This window comes from Branchiostoma floridae, chromosome 17 (genome assembly GCF_000003815.2).
Source record: "Branchiostoma floridae strain S238N-H82 chromosome 17, Bfl_VNyyK, whole genome shotgun sequence".
NCBI lineage: Eukaryota > Metazoa > Chordata > Leptocardii > Amphioxiformes > Branchiostomatidae > Branchiostoma > Branchiostoma floridae.
Genome location: NC_049995.1, coordinates 5,092,078 through 5,119,189, shown reverse-complemented (window position 1 = coordinate 5,119,189; position 27,112 = coordinate 5,092,078). Strand labels below are relative to the sequence as shown.

General features: G+C 43.2%; 5 protein-coding genes across 5 annotated transcripts; 4 read left to right on the top strand and 1 right to left on the bottom strand.

Annotated features, from left to right (window-relative positions):
* Positions 1-2,646: 2,646 nt before the first annotated feature.
* LOC118404976 (acetylcholinesterase 1-like) lies at positions 2,647-4,353 on the bottom strand. The gene is made up of 2 exons (XM_035804374.1): positions 3,448-4,353; positions 2,647-3,018 (listed from the first exon to the last, which is right to left on the bottom strand). Exons 1-2 carry the CDS (start codon positions 4,351-4,353, stop codon positions 2,647-2,649), a joined length of 1,278 nt encoding a protein of 425 aa, XP_035660267.1.
* A 1,302-nt stretch (positions 4,354-5,655) lies between these two features.
* Positions 5,656-6,276, top strand: LOC118404975 (carboxylesterase 1D-like). The gene has a single exon (XM_035804373.1). It carries the CDS (start codon positions 5,656-5,658, stop codon positions 6,274-6,276), a length of 621 nt encoding a protein of 206 aa, XP_035660266.1.
* Positions 6,277-11,189: 4,913 nt separating this feature from the next.
* Positions 11,190-12,893, top strand: LOC118404973 (cAMP-regulated D2 protein-like). The gene has a single exon (XM_035804372.1). The coding sequence runs from the start codon at positions 11,190-11,192 to the stop codon at positions 12,891-12,893; it is 1,704 nt and encodes a 567-aa protein (XP_035660265.1).
* A 703-nt stretch (positions 12,894-13,596) lies between these two features.
* LOC118404626 (cAMP-regulated D2 protein-like) lies at positions 13,597-15,617 on the top strand. The gene has a single exon (XM_035803856.1). It carries the CDS (start codon positions 13,606-13,608, stop codon positions 15,301-15,303), a length of 1,698 nt encoding a protein of 565 aa, XP_035659749.1. The 5' UTR covers positions 13,597-13,605; the 3' UTR covers positions 15,304-15,617.
* A 6,197-nt stretch (positions 15,618-21,814) lies between these two features.
* LOC118404972 (solute carrier family 35 member G1-like) lies at positions 21,815-22,582 on the top strand. The gene has a single exon (XM_035804371.1). The coding sequence runs from the start codon at positions 21,815-21,817 to the stop codon at positions 22,580-22,582; it is 768 nt and encodes a 255-aa protein (XP_035660264.1).
* Positions 22,583-27,112: the final 4,530 nt, after the last annotated feature.

Here is a 27,112-nt window from a genome sequence, read left to right as displayed (position 1 = left end):
ATGAACAGCCGAGTTGGACAGCATTTTCTCGTCTTATGCAATTTTCATTTCTTATCCGCTTCATTTATGTTTCAACTGAACTGAGTAAAGGCGGTGTTTGATTTTCATAAGGGCAGCAAACCTTCATGGTACGGTTTTTCAGTAAACCCTACATTGAGCCCTAGGAGTAATGTGAACCATACACTGGTGATCGTATGTCTCAAAAGGTGTTGTCTTACCTTTGGTCATAGAATGGCGGGGAAAGACAATTGTAGTCTGGGAGGTAATGTAAAAGAAAATGCGCTCTGGAGGTCGTTTAGTTTGCCAAGCTATACTTGTCTATATTGTATTTGGTTAGGTGATTTTATTACACCACAAGCGTTGGGTGATTCTTTATGTGCGTCGTTGAAGGTTACACATCCAGGTATAACTTACGCAAGGGTAACGTTAACGTTACTCAAGTAACTAGATAGATTTTGAAAACTTTCAAACGTTTTTCGTTTTGTTTTTCTTGGATAGAAAAGATGGGGCAAACATGTCGTGGTAACTATCTATTTTCAGGCGATCATATAGGAAATCGGCATATAAACTCATTATAATGATATTGGTAATGTAGCGTTAGATAAATAAACTATAAGTGGACAATCAAAGTTAGCAAATGAAGTTAGAAATGATTATACCACCCCCGGTCAAGGGACCGGTAAGCGGTAAGCGGTAATACCTGTCCCAAACCATAGTTCCGACAAATTGTTGTGGAGGATATAACGTTAGTCCTTCAAGAAATGTAGTTCGTGATTCAAAGTTAACGAGAAGTTAGCATTATTAAACTCGAATCAAAGAATGTTTTTCACCATTGCTGTATGACCAAAACGATAATGTTATATCTTTATTCAGAAGTTCACTGGCTATGTTGTCACAATGACGGTGCAATCTACTCCTATATCCAGCTGACACGACAAGTAGTAATGCCTGATAACTAAACTTTAGTAAATCCTATAGCTAAGCGTTTTTGTCAAACAGACAGCTTCCTTCGGCTTCGCTTGTAACTTGTTTTCAGATGTACAGTACTAGTACCGTGAATTCAACGTTAAGGCATAGATGAACGAAACAAGTGAAAATGTTGGTCTCTCTAGAACGCTTTGGGCTTGTACATGTAGATAGTTACATCAAGGTTGAAAACCTCCTTGGTTACATCATAGTTACCGCGAAATACCTTATCAGTTAACGTTTATTGTTATAGACGGGCATGTACGAAATACACGAGAGCTACCAACAACGACGTTCGGGAACATAACAGAAGACCTGGACGTACCAACAGAGACGAAATGGCCCTCATTCAAACCAACTAATTAATTAGATTTAAAGCTTTTTTTTAATGATTTAATGTAATTTACAGCGTAGGAATCCGGTTCGTTTTAATGACGTTTGAAAAGAATGCAATCGTTCTGGAACATACAAGAATGGTTCTTTTTACTCTCAAACACTGGTTTTACAAACCTGCCTGCCTACCTGCCTAAGTGCCTAGGCCAGTGACTGGCCCCTTGCTCCCTCCGTGATATTTCTCCAGACTGCACGAACAGTTTTACAAACAGAGGGTTAAGATTGCCTTCTGGCGGTATTTGTATGAATTACAGCTTATATATAAATATGAGATATTGGAATATAACTTAGTCTGTCGGGGGTTTCACAGCCCACTGGTGTCATATATAATTGGCAAACAAAAAAAAAAAAACCGAACGATCCCGCCATTCTGCTCACGGTCTCGTGCTCGAGAAGGTGCCCGGCCCGAACACGTAAATCAGCCTCATTACCCCGGGTGTATTGAGTACCTACTGGCTGCAAATACACCAGATATTCACAAAAAAAAAAATATTGTTTATCATTTATTTCCGAATGTAAACTAGCAAGAGTTGAAAACACGTGCCCTTATCGACACGTCATCTTGCGTATACGTGGCGTCAGCAATCGATCAAAGTGCCAGGAAGTTTATATCGCCCACCGTCTGTATTCAGTGATGGGTGGAGTGCCCTAATGTATATAGCCTCCTTTATACCTCTCACTAAGCAGTCACAGAGGTTTGTCACAGAGGTTGATACTCCGAACAACACACAACACACACACGCGCGCGCGCACACACACGCACGCACAGACACGCTCGCACACACACGCACACAGAGTCCAAGAAAGCAGACTGCAACAATCAATTCAAGTCAACTTCAGAACACGACAAGAGTATGATTCAGAACTGTGTATATTTTACATGCAATTGAGCGTCAATATGACTGGAAGAACATTTTTAATTTTGCTGGTATACTGCCTTTAACGCAGAATCACTATTACATCGAAAAAAAAAACGGATTTACAAAACATCATCAGGTTGCTCATGATTTACATTGTAAGTAAAACTACTGTCATGACATTTTGTTTTGAAGTTTGATGTAATTTCAGCATAGCATCAGTTACAGTCATGTTTCTATTTTCATATTAAGATAAGTTTGAGACTTTTCATATCATGGAGAAGCAAAGTCATCATAACTGACATAAGACACATGGACCTTTCCTAGTCGTTATTTGTGCATCAAAACAATCCTTCAATCTGATCATAAAGGAAAATTACGTGTTTTTTTTTTTTTTTTGTTCTTGTCATTTTCTTTGGCAAAGTGTACTTCAATTGCCCTTATTTCTCGCTGAATAGATATTTTCCTTATCCCAGAAGTCACACTTTTCCTTGTTATAGTCCTGTACTATAACACTCTGGGTAGTGGTAAAATTCATGTTGGGGAATAGATTCCCTTTGTTATACCTGGGCCAGTTCAGTGGTGATTTTAGGACGTTGCCTGTGGTGTAGACATTCGGGCTAGCTTTGTTCGGGTCGCCCGTGTGTGCGAAGTTACCGTAGTGATACACCATGGTGTCAGCTAGGACCTGTTCTTCTCGGGTGAAGGTTAGGTTGATCAGTAGAGGTGTTTGAAACACGAACGGAATGTCTTCCCCGTGACAGACGTGACCCTGACAGTAGGCATGGCCGTGCCAAAACGTCTTAAAGGAAAAGGCATGGTCAAAGACGTACAGCCAGACGTCGTTTTCACCATTTACTGCTGCGCTTCGGATAACATTTCGGGTTGGGCATTCAAAAATCCAGTCTGTTACTACTTCAGACAAAAACGGGCGATAGTCTGATGTTCGTGGCGGCGGGTTATATTCGTGAAGAGCTGCCAGTCCTTTTCCATGGAGAAAGGCCAAAGTAGCTACGTCTAACTCAAGTTTAGACACGGGCTTATCAAAGGCCGAATAGATATAATAAAGAGCGTCTTCCCTTACAGTGCCTATGATAAAAGGCTTTCTCTGAAATTGACCCTTTTTAAAACTCTCCACAACTTGTCTAGGCAAAATGTCGCCATCTACTGAAGGGCCCCATTGCATGAACAATTCGAGAAGACGAACGGGATCGACTATGGACTTACTGACTTTCTTTTGGGCATCGAGAATTGCGTCGGCTGACTTGGAGCGAAGGCACTTCATGTCCCCGGTAGAGCAGTTCGCGAACTTTGTAAAATCATTCCCGTAACGAATCGCTTCTGACTGAGTTTTGAGTGGGATGGAGAACGGCACGCTCAGCATGATGCCCTGGTGGAACAGGTCTGCCGCCCTAGCGGACGTCAGGAGAACTGCAATCGAATCTGACCCGGCGCTCTGTCCGAAAACGGTTACTTTATCCTTGTCCCCACCAAAGTCTGCGATATTCTGTTGGACCCACGTTAGTGCTTCAATCTGATCTAATGTTCCATAGTTTCCCCTGGCATCGTCTTCGCCCTCGCCGGTCACAAGGTAGCCGAAAACGCCGAGTCTGTAGTTGGTCGTTACGACGACAGTGTTGGTTTTGTTGGCCAAAATCCGCCCATCATAGATTAAAGCAGCGCCGGTGCCATACTGGTAATTACCACCATGAAACCAACACATCACAGGTAGTCTGACAGAAGAGTTCAGTAGAACGGATCTGGGCACGAAAACGTTAAGGTACAGGCAGTCTTCACTCTGCGTTTTGTTCTTGTCGCGGTTACAAGTGTGTTGGTAATCTTTATAGTTCGGTCCACAACTTGTTTGCCGACATGCCGGTCCCGGTACGGTGCCGTCTCGAACTCTGGGCGCCCAGGACGTGTTGTACGCCCGAGGAGGCTTCCAGCGCAGCTCGCCTACCGGTGGAACCCCGAACGGGAGACCGAGGAAGATAGCCCCTTCCTCCGCGTACAAGCCTCGCACGTCTCCATACCGTGTTGGAACGATCGGACCGTCCGGTTTCGTTATAAGACCGGCCTGCCCAACAAAAACAAGGGCAGCAAAGACCAAGAGCTTCGAGATGGTTGTTGTCGCCATACTTAGATGACACATAACTAGATGTTGAAGTAAGGTGTGAACCTGTTGTTTTTCAGGCACCCGGGTACACTTTGGACCCGTGACCTAATTAAGGAGTGAAGAAGTTTGCACTTTAATCACTGTGCGTGGAATCGTGAACACAAGCCTGATGCACAAAGTAGCTTTTATCTGATAAAAGCTCCTTCGTACACAAGTCGTCATTTTCACGACATAGCTAACCTTACCATATATTTCCCGCCACAACTACCATTACATAGACTGATTACCATCCTAGTTGGTGTACCGGAGCTAGCATGCTCTCCCCACCCCAACCAACTGTACGTAAACTGAAGACCACCAACAATTGCATCGCACCATGCCCATGCTTTCTTAGCATCAGGCCGGGAGAGTTAAACAAATCCTGCATCCTTGAAACTTTGCCAATATCTTTTAAAGAGGGATCAAACGGGTGTAACGAGAATCCAACGACCACTCATGCTCCCGGATGTAAAACTCAGGATACAGAATATGTTGGTGAAACAGTCACATCATCTTGTCCGGTAACTTGTGGTCAAAGTTCGCCTTTTTTAATGACTCATTATGTTACCTTCACAGAAGGGAACATGTCTGTTTTTGCTTTGTTTCTTCTTCTTTTCCGCACAAATAAGGTCAACGACCTGGACCAGACGGCTGTCACCATGGTAACCGGTACGTAAAGTAGCAGGCACCATGTGGTGTTCGGTTACATAATGTAGCAAATGTCAGATCTAGAGGGGCTCGGGTCGCTACATTTAGAACTGTGTTCAAATAAGAAAGAACAAAACAGTTGACTAGAACATGTGAAGGTAACATTCTGTATTTGCTTGCAAATATTACCTTTCTAGTATCACATGTTTTTACATTATCTGTGATGCATCCAGAGGTTCTTAATGCTCCTGACAAACATATGCACACACACACACACACACACACAAACACACACACGTGCGCGCACACACACACACACACACACACACACACACACACACACACACACACACACACGCACACACACACACACACACACACACACGTGCGCACACACACAAACACACACGCACACACACACAGACAACCACAAGGAGCAAAAGGAAAGCTACTACATTGTATATATCGCAATTCTTCATGGAGGTAATGAAAGAACTAAAGGAACGGACCACTTTGATCTAATGAGTCAACAATAATAAGACACACATTTAGGTCACGGGTCCAAAGGGTACCCAAGTGAAGAAAACAACAGGTTGACATCTCACTTCAATAACATCTAGTCTTGTCTATCTAAGTATGGCGACAACAACCTTCTCGAAGCTCTTGGTCTTTGCTGCCCTTGTTTTTGTTGGGCAGGCCGCTCTAGTAACGAAACCGGACGGTCCGATCGTTCGAACACGGTATGGACACGTGCGGGGCATGTACGTGGAGGAAGGGGCCATCTTCCTCGGTCTCCCGTTCGGGGTTCCTCCGGTAGGCGAGCTGCGCTGGAAGCCTCCTTGGGCGTACAACAAGTCCTGGGCGCCCGAAGTTCGCGACGGCACCGTGCCGGGTCCGGCATGCCGACAGCCAGGGTGTGGACCGACCGAAATCGACTATCAGCACACTTGTAATCGAGACAAGAACAGAACGCAGAGTGAAGACTGTCTGTACCTTAACGTTTTGGTGCCTAGACCCGTTGTACTGTACTCTACTGTCAGACTACCTGTTATGTGTTGGTTTCATGGCGGGGATTTTATAGTCGGCACTGGCTCTGCTATGGTGTATGATGGGCGGATTTTGGCCAACAAAACCAACACTGTCGTGGTAACGACCAACTACAGACTCGGGGTTTTCGGCTACCTGGTGACCGGCGAGGGGGAAGACGAGGCCAGGGGAAACTACGGGACATTAGATCAGATCAGATTGAGGCACTGAAGTGGGTCCAACAGAACATCGCAGACTTTGGCGGGGACAAGGATCAAGTAACCGTTTTCGGACAGAGCGCTGGGTCAGATTCGATTTCAGTTCTCCTGACCTCCTCTAGGGCGGCAGAGTTGTTCCACCAAGCCATCATGTTGAGCGTGCCGTTCTCCATCGGTCACAAGACTCAATGATTTTACCAAGTTCGCAAACTGCTCTAACGGGGACATGAAGTGCCTTCGCGCCAAGCCACCGGATGAAATTCTTCATGTTCAAAAGAAAGTCAGTAAGGCCATAGTAGACCCCTTTCGGCTGCTAGAATTGTTCATGCAGTGGGGCCCTACAGTAGACGGTGACATTTTGCCTAGACCAGTTGTCGAGAGTTTTGCAAACGATCAATTTCAGAGAAAACCGTTCATCATAGGCACTGTAAGGGAAGACGCTCTTTATTACATTTATTCGGCCTTTAACAAGCCCGTGTCTAAACTTGAGTTAGACGGGGCTGCTTTGGCCTTTCTCCATGGGAAAGGACCGGCAGCTCTTCACGAATACAACCCGCCACAAACACCAGACTATCGTCCGTTTTTGTCTGGAGTTGTAACAGACTGGATTTTTAAATGCCCAACTCGAAATGTTATCCGAAACGCAGCCGTAAATGGTGAAACCGACGTCTGGCTCTACGTCTTTGATCATGTTTTTTCCTTTAAGACGTTTTGGCACGACCAACCCTTCTGCCAGGGTCACGTCTGTCACGGTGAAGACGTTGCGTTTGTGTTTCAAACACCTCTACTGATCAACCTCACCTTCACCCCAGACGAACAGGTCCTAGCTGACACCATGGCGTATCATTACGGTAACTTCGCACACACGGGCGACCCTAACAAAGCTAGCCCGAATGTCTACACCACAGGCAATGTCCTAAAATCACCACTGAACTGGCCCAGGTATAACAAAGGGAACCTGTTCCCCAACATGAATTTTACCACTACCCAGAGTGTTATAGTACAGGACTATAACAAGGAAAAGTGTGACTTCTGGGATAAGGAAAACATCTATTCAGGAAGAAAGAAGGGCAATTAAATTACACTTGCCAAAGGAAAATGACAAGAACAGTAACAAATGATTTTTTATGAATAAGAATGATAATTTTGATGCACCAAAAACAAAGACCTCTTTCTGATCGTCTGATGTCACAGATCAGAAACTTCTGGTCAGACGGTCAGAAAGAGGCCATTACGTCCACTACACGAAAAAGCGAATATCTGGGTCGAATACTCCTGTATATAAGCCCAGATATTCAAAATATGTGGCCGATAACGGGTATATGCCGTCCGCACACTTGGTATAGACGGACCTGCATATGACCCGGAGATTCACAACTATTAGTGTGCGGGACATATAATGCCTGCATATGTGCCTGGCCATCCCAGTGCGTGTCCCGCCCATGTCCGCTCATCCGACCCAAATTTCCTGCATATGCCTGCCTATTCGGGACATGCACCCTTGTTAGCACCTAATTATCACCTAATTATCTCACCCAGGCCTCGGCTTGAGCGGCTTCATTATACCCTTTGTTGTTGAAAGCAGCTTTGTTTTACTACCCTGCCCTACCCAGGATCCCCCCTCCCTGTAGTGTGTTTATTTTGCTTTTATTCTTTCTGAATGGTGAATGAATTTTCTTTATTTTTTCAAAGTATTTCTGGACAGTAGACTGTCCTGACGATTTCCTCCATATGTGCTAGGAATGATGCTCCTTTTTACGTCTTGTGAAGTTCTTCATTCCCGCTATCATACATTCTGTTGTCCACCCGTCTTCTGCACAGACTTTTGTTAGTCAGGAGCACAGCTGAGGCAAAATTTCTAAACGTGGACGTGAAGATTTGTGGTAACCATTGATCCATCCAAGGAGCTTTTTTTGATAAAAGCTCCTTGATCCATCGCGAAACGGGTGGGCAGCCTCCACTGTCCACGGGGCCGAAGCAGAAATCACCCGAGCCAACCACCGCCTCCGGCAGCAACTTTTAAGCCAGCCCTACATGGCGACGTGTGACGTAGTCTCAAACCGTCCGCAAAATCACAACCGGGCATGTCAGTCGTACCCCACCGTACTCTACAGAGCCTGCCGCGCGCGAGGCTGGATACTAGCTATAAAATTACAGTTGTTTAACACTCCAAACAGAATCCAATCCTTCAGCGTAGGCAGTTCAAATTCCACGCGGCAAGATGTTGTTTAGTCTCGAGGTCGTATCATTCTAAATCCCTCAGTGTTCACTGACGTTGTCTGCCGTTCATGCAGATATCCAGCTATCGGGATCCGTTGCGCAACCTCACAGAAAGAAGTCTAGCTCTGAAATGCCAACTGTAAAATTTGAAAATGTTGACATGTGTGTTGATTGGTCCTTATTTTCAAACACCTACATGCTGTGTGAAATACAATTGGCTAGTTCTGATGAGTATTTGCATACAGACAGACACAATAGGTCGGGAGGTCCACTGTAGCTAAATTCAGCTTTTGTCACCTGGCCAGTTCACAGTCAAACAATACCCACAAGGAACTAGGTGAAAATGTGTTACTGTAATTGTTAATGATTTCATACATCAGTCTGGTAACAAACATATTGTTTTTGCAACAAGCATTATCCACAAGGATAAAAACGAATGAAGGCTTCCAATGCGAGCGTGGGTATATCATATACGCCATGGTTTCTATTGTTTCAAAAACACAACATTGGTCTTTAGACTGAAGCGGCCGTTTAATTGATAAGCTTAGGGCGTAAAATGACCATAAAATGGTGGAGAATGTTATCATCAAACGTGTTAGATTTTACTGAATGTCCATTTCGTGTAGTTCAATCTAGGCAACAAACTGCCGCAGCAAAAAAAAAAAAAAGAATATTAAAATTGAGCGTGGGTAAGCCATGTTTTCTTTTGTGTCAAAAGTTTAATAAAAAGTAAAATTAGTTGATTAGCTAAAAACGTAAAACCGAAGCTTAAGAATATAATGATACCAAACGCTGGTATACGACGCGCTCAAAGTTATTTATAGTGTTCGTTCTAGGTAACAATTCATTGGAAAACGATGATACGAGTCATTCGTGCGTAGGCCTTTCTTTGTTCTTGTAAAACAATGCATTCGTTTATATCAGGCGTTTGTGAGTTTTGTTGACTGAAAATGCCAGACAAGTCAATACACATCCGCTTGGAGAGTACTTTTATGTAAAGCGGATGTCCTTTAACAATCTTACTCAAACCTATTCTTATGACAAGGCATCATTACGTCTATCAATTCACACACAAGATGGTCTCTTGTTTGGCATTACTCAAGACACGAGACGTGAGCAGGGGCCGCATATCCCCATACATGTCTAATTACCGGATGTGCAGGCATAAGCGGTAATATGCAGGACCCGCGCTTGTCATAACAGGATATGACTGCACATGCCCCGGATACACCAGGTTTCACGGGACATATGCAACCCCCCAAACGACCGGATATTCAAGTTTTCGTGTAGTGGTCATGGCCCAGCGCGGCGGGAGACAGGAGGAGAGCGCGAAGTTCAAACTTGTCTACAGGGTCATAGTAGGCGGATCAATGTAAAAATTGACGTACATCAACTTTTTAATGAGTAAACTACTGGAAAATAATGAATTGAGGATTTTCTGATGCTGTCCTGTTCATCTCATCCGGTCAGTTATTATGGACATGGTGTGATGCTACTTTTGGTGGATGTGAGGAGAGGAGCTCTGGTACAATAACCAGGATGACAATCAGTCTATGCAAACGTAGTTGTGCCTGGAAATGTGCCGGGTGAGGTTAGCTGATGTTGTGAAAATGACGAGTTGTGTACCCAATGAGCTTTTATCAGATGAAAGCTCCTTGGTGCACCAGACTTGTGTTACTGATTCCTCAATGATAAAAGTGCTAACCTCATCACTCCTAAATTAGGTCACGGGTCCAAAGGGTACTCAGGTGAGGAAAACAACAGGCTGACACCTTACTTCAACATCTAGTTATGTGTCATCTAAGTATGGCGACAACAACCTTCTCGAAGCTCGCGGTTTTTGCTGCCCTTGTTTTTGTTGGGCAGGCCGCTCTAGTAACGAAACCGGACGGTCCGATCGTTCGAAGACGTGCGAGGCATGTACGCGGAGGAAGGGGCTATCTTCCTCGGGCTCCCGTTCGGGGATCCTCCGTGTTACTGATTCCACAATGATATGAAACAAATATCAAACTTATCTTTCGATGAAAATAAAAGGATGACTGTAACTGAAGCTGAAATTACATCATACTCGAGATCTGTAACTTCCAAACAAAATGCCGTGACGGTTTGACCTATAATGTAAATTATGCACAACCTGATGATGTTTTGTTAATCATGTTTTGCCGATGTAGAAGTGATTTCTGTATCTAAGGGATGATACCAGCAAAATTAGATATTTTTCGAGTCATATAATATCTTAATTACATGTATGTAAAATAAACACTGTTTTGAATCATACTCTTGTGGTGCTCTTGTATTGATTGCTCCTGACTACTATATATCTTAGAATGTCATTGTGGTGTATGAGGTGTAATATCAATAGGAATTGTTTTTCGTAAAAATTTAATAAATGACGGAGTCAACTATATAGATCGTTCTTAAGTACCATTAGTACCTCTGGTACTCTATGGGAGTTTCGGTACACTAACTAGTATGACAATCAGTCTATGTAATGGTACGTGTAGCTGAGGCTGGAAATGTATGATGAGCTTTTATCAGATAAAAGCTCCTTTGTGCACCAGACTTGTGTTAACAATTCTGCAAAGATAAAAGTGCTCTAAACTCATCACTCCTAAATTAGGTCACGGTCCAAAGTGTACCCGGGTGAAGCAAACTACAGGCTGGCTAACCTCACTTCAATAACATCTAGATAGCTGTCAGCAAAGTATGGCGACAACAACCTTCTCGAAGCTCGTGGTCTTTGCTGCCCTTGTTTTTGTTGGGCAGGCCGCTCTAATAACGAAACCGGAAGGTCCGACCATTCGAACACGGCATGGAGACGTGCGGGGCATGTACGCGGAGGAAGGGGCAATCTTCCTCGGTCTCCCGTTCGGGAACCCTCCGGTAGGCGAGCTGCGCTGGAAGCCTCCTCGGGCGTACAACAAGTCTTGGGCGCCAGAAGTCCGAGACGGCACCGTACCGGGCCCAGCGTGCCGACAACCAGGGTGTGGACCGAACAAAATCGACTATCGGCACACTTGTAACCGCGACAAGAACAGAACGCAGAGTGAAGACTGTCTGTACCTTAACGTTTTCGTGCCAAGATCCGTTCTACTGAACTCTTCTCTCAGACTACCTGTTATTTGTTGGTTTCATGGAGGACATTACATGTACGGCACTGGCTCTGCTATGGTGTATGATGGGCGGATTTTGGCCAACAAAACCAACACTGTCGTGGTAACGACCAACTACAGACTAGGCGTTTTCGGCTACCTGGTGACCGGCGAGGGGGAAGACGACGCAAGAGGAAACTATGGAACATTAGATCAGATTGAGACACTGAAGTGGGTCCAACAGAACATCGCAGACTTTGGTGGAGCCAAGGATAAAGTAACCGTTTTCGGACAGAGCGCCGGATCAGATTCGATTTCAGTTCTTCTGACAACTGACAAGACCACAGACCTGTTCCACCAGGCCATCATGCTGAGTGTGCCGTTCTCCATCACTCACAAGACTCAATTAGAAGCGATTCGGGTCGGGAATGATGTTGCCAAGTCTGTGAACTGCTCAGCCGGGGACATGAAGTGCCTTCGTTCCAAGCCTGCTGATGACCTTATTGTCGCTCAAAATGAAGCCGGTAAATACATAGCTAACCCATTTAAGCCTCTAGAATTGTTCATGCAGTGGGGCCCTACTGTAGATGGTGACATTCTGCCTAGACAGACTGTAGATAGTTTTGCAAATGGAAAGATTCAGAAGAAGCCGTTTATTATAGGCAATGTACGGGAAGAAGCCGTTCTGTATATTTATGAGGCCTTTAGTAAGCCTATGTCTAAACTTGAGTTAGATGGAATTATGTTGGCCTTTCTCCATGGGAAAGGGCCAGTAGCTCTTCATGAGTACAACCCGCCAAAAGCATCAGACTATCGTCCGTTTTTGTCTCACTTCGCAACAGACTGGGTTTTTCAATGCCCAACCAGAAACGTTATCCGAAACGCAGTCGTAAATGGTGAAAACGACGTCTGGCTTTACGTCTTTGATCACGTCGTTTCCATTAAGTCGATCTGGCACCACAAGGCCTACTGCCAGGACCACGTCTGTCACGGTGAAGACATTCCGTTTGTGTTTCAAACACCTCTACTGCTAAACTTGAGCTTCACCCGAGAAGAACAGGTCATAGCTGACACCATGGCGTATCATTACGGTAACTTCGCACACACGGGCGACCCTAACAAAGCTAGCCCGAATGTCTACACCACAGGCAACGTCCTAAAATCCCCATTGGACTGGCCCAGGTACAACAAAAGGAACCTGTTCCCCAACATGAATTTTACCACTCCCCAGAGTGTTATAGTTAAGGACTATAACAAGGAAAAATGTGACTTCTGGGATAAGGAAAACATCTATTCAGCGAGAAATAAGGGCAAATAAAAAAATAGCTTAATGATATGGAAAGTATCAAACTTATTTTTAGATGAAAATAGAAATATGACAGTAACTGATGCTGAAATTACATCATACCCTGAAACTTCAAAACAAAATGCCGTTAGTTTGACCTATAATGTAAATCATGCGCACCCTGATGATGTTTTGTTAATCATGTTTTGCCGATGTAGAAGTGATTTCTGTATCTAAGGTATGATACCAGCAAAATTAGATATTTTTCGAGTCATATAATATCTTAATTGCATGTATGTAAAATAAACACTGTTTTTAATCATACTCTTGTGGTGTTCTTGTATTGATTGTTCCTGTCTACTATATATATTAGAATGCCTTTGTGGTGTATTAGGTGTAATATCAATAGATATTGTTTTTCGTAAAATTTTAATAAATGACGGATTCAACTATATAGATCGTTCTTTAGTACCATTAGTACCTCTGGTACTCTATGGAAGTTTTGGTACACTAACTACTATGACAATCAGTCTACGCAATGGTACGTGTAGCTGAGGCTGGAAATGTATGATGATGTATTTTATCAGATAAAAGCTCCATGGTGCACCAGACTTGTGTTAATAATTCTACAAAGATAAAAGTGCTAAACTCATCACTTCTAAATTAGGCCACGGGTCCAAAGTGTACCCGGGTGAAGCAAACAACAGGTTGACATCAACATCTTCTTATTGTGTCTCATCTAAGTATGGCGACAACAACCTTCTCCAAGCTCTTGGTCTTCGCTGCCCTTGTCTTGGTTGGGCAGGCCTCTCTAACAACGAAACCGGAGGGTCCGACCGTTCGAACACGGTATGGAGATGTGCGGGGCATGTACGCGGAGGAAGGGGCAATCTTCCTCGGTCTCCCGTTCGGGAACCCTCCGGTAGGCGAGCTGCGCTGGAAGCCTCCTCGGGCGTACAACAAGTCTTGGGCGCCCGAAGTTCGCGACGGCACCGTGCCGGGTCCGGCATGCCGACAGCCAGGGTGTGGACCGACCGTTATCGACTATCAGTACACTTGTAATCGCGACAAGAACAGAACGCAGAGTGAGGACTGTCTGTACCTTAACGTTTTCGTGCCCAGATCCGTTCTGGCGAACTCTACTGTCAGACTACCTGTTATTTGTTGGTTTCATGGAGGACATTACATGTACGGCACTGGCTCTGCTATGGTGTATGATGGGCGGATTTTGGCCAACAAAACCAACACCGTCGTTGTGACGACCAACTACAGACTCGGCGTTTTCGGCTACCTGGTGACCGGCGAGGGAGAAGACGATGCCAGAGGAAACTATGGAACATTAGATCAGATTGAGGCACTGAAGTGGGTCCAACAGAACATCGCAGACTTTGGTGGAGCCAAGGATAAAGTAACCGTTTTCGGACAGAGCGCCGGGTCAGATTCGATTGCAGTTCTCCTGACAACTGACAAGACCACAGACTTGTTCCACCAGGCCATCATGCTGAGTGTGCCGTTCTCCATCACCCACAAGACTCAATTAGAAGGGATTCGGGTCGGGAATGATGTTGCCAAGTCTGCGAACTGCTCAGCCGGGGACATGAAGTGCCTTCGTTCCAAGCCTGCCGATGACCTTATTGTCGCCCAAAATGAAGCCGGTAAATACATAGCTAACCCATTTAAGCCTCTAGAGTTGTTCATGCAGTGGGGCCCTACTGTAGATGGTGACATTCTGCCTAGACAAACTGTAGATAGTTTTGCAAATGGAAAGATTCAGAAGAAGCCGTTCATTATAGGCAATGTAATGGAAGAAGCCGTTCTGTACATCTATGAGGCCTTTAGTAAGCCTATGTCTAAACTTGAGTTAGATGGAATTATGTTGGCCTTTCTCCATGGAAAAGGGCCGGTAGCTCTTGATGAGTACAACCCGCCAAAAGCATCAGACTATCGTCCGTTTTTGTCTCACTTCGCAACAGACTGGGTTTTTCAATGCCCAACTCGAAATGTTATCCGAAACGCAGCCGTAAATGGTGAAAACGACGTCTGGCTTTACGTCTTTGATCATGCCTTTTCCTTTAAGACGTTTTGGAAAGGCTATGCCTACTGTCAGGGTCACGTCTGTCATGGTGAAGACATTCCGTTCGTGTTTCAAACACCTCTACTGCTAAACTTGAGCTTCACCCGAGAAGAACAGGTCCTAGCTGACACCATGGTGTATCACTACGGTAACTTCGCACACACGGGCGACCCTAACAAGGCTAGCCCGAAGGTCTACACCACAGGCAACGTCCTAAAATCACCACTGAACTGGCCCAAGTATAAAGGTGACCAGTTCCCGTACATGAATTTTACCACTCCCCAAAGCGTTATTGATGGAGACTTTAACAAAGAAAAGTGTGACTTTTGGGATAAGGAAAATGTCTACTCAGGAACAAATTACAACTAGCTATAGCAAATTAGCCGCCCTCTAATCAATTACTTTATGGCTATGTAGGTTAGGTTCTGGTAGAGACTAGGAAAGGTTCATAGGTCTAAATGAAATGTTCTAGATACGCGATTTCACACAATAAGCTATTTACATTCTCGAATCAAGTACAACAGATTTCAAGAGACCCGATGATACAGACAGATTTGTATATAATAATATTATCTTTAAAAGTCACAACTCCCATAATGTAAAGATAGGCAAATATATATACAAAGACTGCTGTGTTATTAGAAAGAATACGGTCCGTAACTCATTAATTATGAGTACATACATCTAGCATGAGTACATTATTCGGTGGAAACTATTGCATGTCTGTAACTTCAAGACCAAACGTTGTGCCAGTTAATTTGACTTAATATTAATAAAATGCAAACAATCTGATTAAGTTCATTTTTACCGATAAGATAGTGATTCTGTGTTAACGTTTAAGACATGTAGCTTGTAGATCAAATAATGTAGAAAAGCTTGCATAATGATCAAATACAAAGATGTAGCTAAGTTGTTTGTGAATTAAACACAGTTCAGAATCATTCTCTTCTTGTGTTCTGCCATTTAATTGAATTGAATTACTGCCTTATCCTTACTTCGAATGTTAGTTCAGCCTGTACTTAGGTAAGGCCACATTGATTTTATGTGTGACATTCTCTGGAGACCCCAAAACTAATGCGCGACGGCGAAAAAACGAAAGGCCAGCAAAAATTCTGCTAAACCAGAGGACTAAACAGGCTTAGTTTGTCTTATGTTCACCTCCAGTAAGATTATAGAGATAATCGTCACCATTTCAATCATGTTTATATTGCCACTTTTGTTTCAATAGGGAACATGGGCATCATTTGCACTAACTGTGTCTTAGCCTTGCTATCCTTTGAAATCCAAATTGTCCTCAGCTTGTCTTTGCCTTACCTTTGTTTTCTTTGGAATCCAAATTGTCTTCAGCTTGAATTGTCTGACAACATTTCCTATTGGACATCTGAAATTGTCTTCATTCATAGTTAGAGTATAAAAGACCTGTTTCTTCCAGATCTCTTCAGTGTAACTGCCGAAGGATAGTGGATACTATCCGAAACGTCTGGCCGTTTCTAAAACCATATCCAGTTGCTCGAGTAACTACTTTTTGTGAACATGGGCATGTCCTATATATGGGTTTACTAGTGATTTAAACTCCGGACTCTCTGTAAACACAATTTGATGACAACAAGGGATCATGTGTTATGGGAGGAGGGGCAAAGTGTAAACAGGTACCGGAGGTGATATTTACCCATGTAGATAACAAGAAGATGAAACGTTCTACGGAACAACATGACCCCGAGAGCGGTATGTACTGTCAGCTAGTGCGGGATGTTATCTACAAAGGTAAACATATGACATTAGTGTGGAACACAATATTCAATCAAAGTCCCAAGCCTGAGCAATCAAAAAATAGGAACCGACGTAACTATAGGTTACTAATTAAATCTATTTTCAAATCAACTGGCTAAAAACATCGTTACCATATCATTTGTGCAGAACATGGGTCGCCAAACTGGACTTTGTACTGCAGCATCATATAAAACCACTAGAACACCCATAACTTAAGTTAAGTTATCTTTTGCCTCCATAGCAGGCTCTCTGGGCATTTTTCGTACTTTTTTGTTGCCCATAATACACTTTTGATGGCCTTTTTTGTAATGGGTCGTTTGTATTGTCGGTCAGTAGCAGTACAACTTTATTAGTTACACGTTTTGAGGTCAACAGAGAATGTCATTCATAACATGAAGTCAGTGAGGCCTTAATAATGCTATTAATGTATATGAGACTGAATATTGAGAACCTTTATTCACAAACAAAAGTGCAGTGACTCGTATGGTCGATTATAACTTACAAAATAAACATGAAAAATGAATCTCAATATTCTACTATGTGAACAACAGGCTAAACAGTATGGGAGAACAATATAACAATCACCCCCCCATTTCATATGGGGCCCTTTCACTCTTATGATAGACGTCCACTGATAGTCCAAGAACACTGTACATCCTTAGCACGAACTGTATACACGATACAGTCACCTTACCTCAGGGGAGTGACCTCCCTCGAAGGTCAAATTGTGACGTATATACTTAGGCCTTGAAAACACACCTGTCACGTACACATCCGGATAATGATATTCAGATATCGTAGTTACCATTGGAATTATAGTGGTCTTAAGGTCACACATATCCTAGTCCGTCTGATGTCCATATGGAATTCTTAGCCTCTATCAGGCTCCACGGGGCGCTGGAAAACTAGGATAGTACACATAGCCGGTGCAATGGCCTAGTGGGTAGAGTGTTCGCCTTGCATTCGGAAGGTCGTGAGTTCGATCCCGGCCGAGTCATACCAAAGACTATAAAAAATGGTACATGCTGCTTTCTCTGCTTAGCACTCAGCATTCGGGAAAGAGTATGGAAGTTGAACACACACCACTACCAATGGACTAGCCCCCTGCTGTAGTGCTTGCGTTGTGTGTGGCCCAGGGCTAATGAAACAGAGATGGGCACCACCCTATGCGCCAGAGATAGGCACCGCCCTTGGCGCGGGAAGGGTTTAACTTAACTTAACACATAACATGCCAGATGAGATAGTTGCCCAATGGGTACGGTTTGCAACCAGCTATAGCGCTAACTTTGCTGGCAAGTTGTTTGGCTATATTTGTACAATTCCTGTTGTTATTTCATCGTTCTGTGGAGCCTGGTAAAGGTTAAAACTTCCCTATGGACCTCAAACGGACTTGACTTGAATATATACGCACGTGTGAGACCAATAGAAATAGAACGTTTTACCAGCTTTTAGTGATTAATACTATACTGTAATGATTCGCAGCACTGAGTGTTCTTTTCAAGGTCACATGTTTCATGAACTTTTCACCTTTGTGAACCAACCTTTAGCAAGATCTTACCAAGGGTGTGCATTTAAACGCGTACATATTCGTATACAGAAGAGGCATCACGTCTCATATATACATGTACATGTATGTATACATTTGTTCTTAGCAGTGTATGCCTATTCTAAATATTGTATAATGGTTGCTTAAGCTTATCCTTACTATTTCTAAGAACAGCAACTAAGGTCTAAACAAGTCTAAACAAGATATCACCAGTTTCTCGGCGGAAATGATGTCATCATCACAGCCTTGTCTGGAAATGATGTCACCACAGCCTTGTCCGTAGTTGGTATCAAAGTTCGACTTCACGTAGATTGGCAAGATCAGTACAATTGCATCGACTGTCGGTACTGGTGAGTTCGTATGTCATTCAACTTGTTGTGCCAATACTGCTTACTTCGTGTCACACCGACTCTGGTGGATAAGGTCAACGCGAACTCGAGTATCTTGTCTCAAGTTATCATTCAAGACGCTATTACTAGTGAATACATCGTTGGGGATAGTTCTGGCTTTTCTTGGCACACTAGGACTGGTCACTAGCAACGTTTTGAGCAGAGCATTTCTTCAGAAAGTTCCACAACTCACGGTATTAGTCTATATGGAAAGCCTAGGTTCTCTGCTTGTATTCCCAGCGATGTATATATTCAATATACCAAAGTGGAACCTGGACATTTCTGTCGTCGGTATACTAAGAGGACAGGGTGCAATATACAGCATATCAATTGCTTGTTTGTATAGAAGCTTGGCTTTAGAGAACGCCAGTACAGTAGCGATTTTGCGAGGACTATCAGTCGCTTTAGCTTATGCTTTTCAGTATTTCATACTAGACCTTGTTGCTTTATTAACAGAATACATTGGAGCCATGATCACAGCTGTATCAATTGTCTTTGTAGGCGGGTTTAAGTGGTATCAAACATATCATAGTGATCAGTCTAACTCAGAAGAGACTAGCAATGTTAACCAACCATCTATATTGCGTACAGATACGTTTGTGAAAACCAAAGTAACGTATACAGATATACCTTTACAGACAGAATTAATAACTATGGTGTAACCTTATGCATCATTACGTTTTATTATACGCCATAACATTACCGTAATTTGATGTGACTGATGACGATGAATGTGATATAATCTATCTTTAACTGTTTCATGACACGATACATTTTCTGAATTCAGACTCGGCACTGTGTTAGAACAATTATTGAATTTGAAGAGTCAAAGCTTGTGTATTGGTCGTTTTGAATAAAATTTCACCATATGTTGCATGTAATTGTGTGATGTCTGTCATACCACCAGCTAGTGCTATTTAGAAACGTTGATGAATTTCATTCTAATTATTATAAAAGCTATAGCTAGTAATGATATACAGTTAACCCTGGATTCAGCAACCGCTCAAGGGACCAAGGACTGGAGGTGGTTGCCTGCACTAGGTGGATGTTTGATGATTTTGGTCACTCTTCCTTTACCTGTCAGTTTCTAATAGAATGTCGCCACCATTCAGTTAAGTTTGTACAGTAGTTAAGAAAGGCCAAACTGTCTTAATTTTATGGATGACATCCTTTGGAGACCCCAAAACTAATGCGTGAGGGCGAAATAAATCAGCAAAAAAATGCTACTACACCACAGGACAGGACTTCCAGTCAATTTTTCCCAGACTTGGTTTGTCTTATATATGTTCATCTTTGATAAGACTGTATAAGAGACAATCGTCGAAGTTTCAATCATGTTTATATTGTCATTATTATTTAAAGGAATACAGGGGCGCTGTGGCCCAATGCTCTGACCATGTGCCCTCTTACCCTGGAGAGCAGATCTTCTGGCAAGCATAAAGTTCTGATTGATCAGGCATGCTATTGTGTCACATGTGGCCACAGTTGTTTTGAGCAGGCAAAAAAATCAATGCGCGGTGGATGTCATCCATAGAATTAAACCAATGTGGCCTAAGGTGATCCCCAGGGGAGGTCAGCTCTTAGCCGCGGCGAGGTTGGGAAAGTTGGTCTACTTTTTATAACGAATTTGGCCACTGCGAGATGAACTGTACTTGTGTACACTTGTCATAAATCGTAAGTGCGTATTCTGGTATGTATCCTAAGCTTACATTTCAGGGAAAGTCATAAACGACTTACACTCAGCTAGTTCTGACATTTGACTGCACTAACTGTGCCCTTAAGCTCTGTATGGGTGACTCTAAAACAAGTTTGGCTAGATCATAAACAAAGACTTCAGGCAACTGAACCGCAGACACGAATGCAGACATTATAAGGTGTTGTTCAGAGCGTTTTGGCAGCAACCTCGACGTTAATATTTCGTGATAGCGCTCATTATACAACCTGGAAAAATTCAGGTAAGTCTATGCACTCAAGGTTACCTCCGCTAAGGTGTAAACACACACTGTTTATGTATCTAGTCTAAACTAATAGTGCACAGAGTATCCTAGTCTGATTAGCGTCGACAGTTGTAGTGCTGTTCCACTCTCTGTGCGATATCACGATTTGCTGGATTTAAACACTGGAAGGCCTATTCTGATTATTTGCAAGTCTGTGATAGAAATCAAAGAAATTAAATTAATACTCACGACTCAAAGTTTGCTGTGAGAAGTCTGTGATAATTTGCCAATTGAATATCGACAGAGAGTTGTCTACACATATTACACAAGGCTCCCCTCGGGCACAAAGGTGAAAAGTCTGCACACATTATACCAGGCACCCCTCGGGCTAGAAAGGTGAAAAGTTCATAAAGCATGAGACCTTGAAAAGTACACTCAGTGCTGCAAATCATACAGTATAATAATAATCACTAAGAGCTTGTAAACTTTCTAATTCTATGGGATCTCACATGTGCGTATGAGGTCCGTATGGAAGTCTTAGCCTCTACCTGGCTCACAGGTTGCTTGAAAAATAATAGAAATCGGACAGATATTGGCAGATAAAATGTCAGACAATTTAGCTTAGTCACAAACCATACTCCTCAGCTATCTTACTTCTCAAGCATGTTATGCGTTTATATCTGACTAATTTCTACAATTTTTCCAGCGACCTGTGGATCTTGGTAGATGCCAAGAACTCCATGCGGACCTCATACGGACTTAAATATATATATATACCTTTACAGAGCTTACTACTCTGCGTACATTTTTGCGTAGTCTAGATGTATAATGTCAAGTAGTAACAACAGTATCTCTTGACCAACATGAAGAATGAAAATCCAAAAACTTTTTCTCAAATTTCAAAAGAAATCTCACAACAAACATAACTCTTTTACAGGTATATCCAGAAAAAAAACAACGCTTTCTTCGTGATCGTTGGATAACTCTTTCACCATAGCTTTCTTCAACTTTGACAAAGGATCATGAATGACATGATAAGTCAAGACTTGAAGGTTGCAAAGGGCCCGTTACTTAATTTGCTATCAACGATTCTCATGGCTTTGTCAGCCGAATTCATGGCACTCGGTCATATGGCTGGAGTACCAGTATTCCAACTGCTTTTCTTCGTAAGCGTTACACAGCTTCTAACTGTTATAGTGTGCGTTCCGTGCTTTTGTCCAAAATTGGTCGGTGAGAATATGCGACAGAATGTCACACTGATACTTATGACGGTTGTCAATGTGGTTGCGAGCACACTGTTGTACCTGTCTTTCACCTACGCCGCCCCCGGAATCGCTCTTGGAATCGTCCAAGGAACCGTACCGCTGTTTACAACCTGTATTGGGTTTATAGTACTAAAGGAAACCGTGACTCTTATTCCGTGTTGTGGGATACTCATCAGTGTGACAGGAGTGGTTCTAGTCGGTATCGGGATGGGACACCAGGGCGCAGACTCGACCCAAAACCTCGCCGTCTCGATCGTCTTACCTCTGGCTGCTGCTTTGACCAGAGCGCCTGGTATCGTACTGTTTCGCGTCGTTATAAAGAATATATCTTTCCTTCCTATAATGCTGTACACGTCATTGTTGGGAACTGTGGCCCAATTCATACTGACTTACTCACTGGAGACTCCTGTATGGACCATGTCAGCAAAAACAACAGGGTACGTAGCAGGGTTAGGCCTAACCCAGGCCCTAGCCACGCTAACCCTTCTGGGTGTACTAGATGTTGAAAAGGCAGCCATAGCTGTTGCCATGGGAACGCTGGTGGTACCAATCACCATCCTTATGGACTACCTCTTCCTGTCGAAGGTACCGGGACTACTGAAGTGGGTGGGCTTGTCTCTGGTGGTACTGGGTACGGTGGTACTTAGTGTTTACACTTGGTGGCAGCACCGTCAAGAGGAAAGGCACAAAGAACTACTGGAAACTTTGGACTTTTCCCATCTGCAAGATGATGAGAACTGAATCACCATATAACAGATACAGTCGAACAGAGTAAAGTAACAATTAGAGTGTAGCCTGTAAGATTCAATAGGCCGTATATACATCGTTACCATCCTCCATATTACGTTTTACACACAACATGAATGTATGTATTGATATCAAAATAAGCAAATCAGAACAATGCACCACTTTTATGGCATATTTTGAATAAAAATTCAACGCTTATAAACAAGTGTGGTCTGTGATGTTTATCATATCATCTGTAAATGTTTTGATAGTAGACATGATATTTAGACCAAAAGTACAGAAATGAAGTGTCAGTTGTTTAAATGCCAATTTTTCAATTTGAATCCTTTAAAGTGGCCGTACCTTGTCCTTTCACTGGGCTTCCCTGGAGGTCAAGCGGACAGGTAGGTAGCTAGGTTGGTAAAGTGGCCAGTTCCCCATCCGCCAAAATCCTAGGCCCATGACTCCAAGAAAGGAGCCAGTCCATCCCGTCGGTTGAATGCTGTGTACAGCCAGTCGTAGAAAATATTAGTAACAAGTACCCATACCCTGAGCGGGAGGCATTCACAGACCTCAGGCATGGAAAGGGAGTGTCAGGTGAATAGGGGACGTCAATCATTGCCATAGGAATCTCCAGGATAAAAGGCCAGTCGGGAAGGAGACTAAAACGTCAACAATGGCATACTGTAATTCAAGGATTTAAGGAGACAATGGTGGACTTCATTTCAAGACTAAATTAACATCAAGAAGAGTACCGCGGCTTTTTTATTATGGAATTTCTCCTCCTAGGCGCACTGCCGACCAAGGGTGTAAGGGGTTCGAATTTCTCTTACCCCTGACTCGTGCGTACCCGTCACTGCCACTAGCCAAAGCCAGGCCATGTCCACCTGCGTCAAGTTAGGAAAGCCGTGTTAAGTGCCTTTACCAAGGGCACCAGACCGGTGACATGGGATTCGAACATCTGACCTCTTGGGCCTGAGCCCAACGTGCGCCACGCGATCTCACTCAAGAGGACACGCGCAGGTGATAAAGTAGGTAAGATCGCCTCTGGGGAGGTCAGCGCCTAGTCTTTGTTGGGTAAGTTGGACAACTTTTTTTATATATAGCCTGGGCAGTGTAAGATGGACAGTCCACTCTTCAACATGCACAATCTGTAGGAAGCTCGGTAAGTATTTCTGCACGAATTCTTATTTTTGTTGGGATTACTAGTATAGGTATTTTCACTTTCTCCTTGTTGCCATGGTAACTTTGCGAAGTGCTGACCATTGAAGCATGGAGCGGCTGCCAGTTCGGGCGTTGACTCCGATAAAGGTGCATGACCTCAGTAAAGCATGTTCATACTACGCTTGCCTCCTTAAACAGTTCCAGGAGAATCTTGTCACTAGAGTAATCATAGTGCATGCCTGTGCTTATGGTGTATTTAGACACTCTGTGACTCTGAAACAAGTTCGACTAGATCGTAAAATCAGGTTCGGGTGACCATATCACAGTCTGGCATGAATGCAGAGACCAGGCATGGTTCAGAGGGCTAAAGTTTGGCACGCATCTCCCGGACGCAAATACTTCGGTGATCACAACAAGCAAACATTCTGCGAAGTGCCGGTAAGTTATTAGTATACTAGTAAACTCAATGTTAACGTTTTAGGAGAAAAATTATCAAAGATGCAATTCTGTAATTCTGTATAGCCCTCGGCTCAGAGTATCCTAGTCTAGTTTTATACAGTTGTAGATTGAGGAATTTGGTCTTAGTAGGGAATGTCACGTTTTGTTGACCTGGAATATCAATATAGTATTCTAATAAGCTGCATGTTTGTGACTATTTTGAATAGATTTCCAACTGAGAGTTGTCTGCACATACATATTGCAACACCCCCTTAGGGTAAACCGGTAGATCACATTTCCAAACCGGGGCCCGGTCGGACAGCTTTTGGGGGTAAAAAGAATGATATAAAAGACACCAAAATACGCAAAATGTCAAAAATAAGATCCATGGGCATTATTTGTGCTTATTTCTAGGTATATATTTTAATTTTTCGTTTCTTAAAACATATTGACCGGGCCCTGGTTTGGAAATGTGCCCAGGCCTTAGGCCGGAAAGACCAGTTCAAATCAAGTCAATTATCCACCGTAGTTAAGAGAGACCTTGGGTTGAGCATTCAGTGAGACATTATGTAGAGCAGATCCATACTGACCATATGCACTTTTTTGTGACTTTAAAAGAAGTCGGTTTCGATCATTAAACCAGGCTTCTGACGACTGTATTTTTTTTAATTCTCTAAAACTGTGTAATTCATTGGATCTTATTACTGGTTTATAGAGAGGTAGACGTTATCTGTTATAGTATCCCTGGGCCAATATCAAACAATAGTAGTACAAGACTCTCCGAAAACATCACTGGAAAAAATGGGTTCAAATGCAGTCAAATCCGGGCCGTTATCTTTCCGTATCCTTGAAGGATACGATCGTTTACGGACAGATGCGAGCGGAATCTGTTACGGATCCGAAATTTCGGATTTTCTCGAATCCGGACTAATTAAACACGGAAAAATACGAAATCCGTATTTTTGGCAAATACGGTAGTGGATCCCATTGGTATTTTTTCGTATCCTTACCGCGGAGAACACGTCGAAACGTCGGTATTTTTCCGTATACTAACCAAATCCCAAACGTATTTGCTACGTATACGTAGATTCGAAATTCGGACTTTCTCGGATTCTAACCAAATCCGAAAGCTGTATCCGCCCGTATTTTGGATACGTTTATGCAGATACGAAATGCGGATTTTCCCGGATCCTAACCAAATCCGAAAGCTGTATCCGCCCGTATTTTGGATACGTTTATGCAGATACGAAATGCGGATTTTCCCGGATCCTAACCAAATCCGAAAGCTGTATCCCCCGTATTTTGTCTAAGTTTAGATAGTACATACCTACGGAACAATTCAGATTTCGGATTTTCTTGAATGGGATCCAAGAAAAGTATACGTAGCAAATAAGTGGGAATGCAGGTTTCGCATTTGGTTGGATCGGAAATATCCATATACTCTTATATCCAGGTATATAATTTTGCGGCCTTTTATTCAAAACTTGTAGTTAACGTCGATGGCATTGGGATCAATCGCAGTGACTGTGCAATTTCAAAATGATTTACGATTCTGTGCTGTGTCCAACCAATTGGTCCAACTCAGACTCCATTGTCCAGCGACACTCCGGGGCCGGGACCAGGGGTAGTTATTAAAAAGAGCACACGGTTCCAACAGGCTACGGAAGGAGGAATAATCCGCTGAGATTTGCGCAGTCCGATCCATATGACTTGTGTTGGATAGGTCGCAAAGTTTGTTCACCTTGCAATCTCGGCTCAAAGTGAATTTACCATTCCGTGACCTTGCACAAATCTCCAACATAATCCGCCTCATCAACTTTGTACAGAATCCAGGCATCCTAGCGCATATAGCTTGGCGTTCTTTGGGTCGGCGGGGTCCCAGCTGGAAAGCAAAGTCCCGACCAGAACTTCAGAGGTAAAACAGGTCCAAACTTTCTCCATTTCTTCTCCTCTCGCAACAGAGGCCCGGAAAATGCTTGCTTCGTCTCGCATAACGGTACATTTGAAATCCCCAGACTTGCCTGTCATTGGGTACTCCCTGTCACATGACTCTCATCTGGCCCGAACGGAGACCTGCCCCCCGTTGGTGCTGATTGCTTGTTTACCAATTAACACCGAATAAATTTACATTTAAAAAGCACAGTGGCTGTGACACGCATTTGACCCGGACAAAACACATGAAACAAGCAACAAGTTACTATTATTTTACCAGATCGACGCTGAATGGCCGGGAGAAGTGTATTAAACCGTTCGATAGGCGCAGGCAGAATTTCTGTTAGGACGCCTTTCTAAAGATTCTACTTGTCACTTGTAGCTTTAATACAATTAAACACTCGAATCCTGTGTATTTTGTTATATTTCATTTAGCCATTTATAGCCTTTCTACAGCGTACGGATGGGTACGGATCCCGGCAGATACCAAGGTATCCGTCAAATCTCTCAAATGTGGATGCGGAAGATTCCGAACAAATACGAACGAATCCCAGATTCTAAAGGATACGCCAAAGTACCGAACAGATGCGACACTGTATCTGCTGGAATTATAACACACAAGGAATACGCTGTCGTATATACATGGATCCCTGGCTGTCAACGAACATGGAAATGCTCTTTTTGGGTCAGGAGAGCAAATTAATAGTTTTCAACAAACAAGGTGTATGTCTGATGTCGAGGAACCGTTCCGCATGCAATAAAGTTGGTTTCGAGGAAATCGGACATTGTTTCGCGAAACCTGAATTTTTTGTGAAAAATGCTCTTTTTGGCTCAGCAGAGGAAATTACCATTTGTCGACAAAAAATGTGTATGTCTGATGTCGAGGAACCATTCCGCATGCAATAAAGTTGGTTTCGAGGAAATCGGACATTGTTTCGCGAACCCTGTATTTTTTGTGAAAAATGCTCTTTTTGGCTCAGGAGAGCAAATTACCATTTTTCGGCAAAAAAT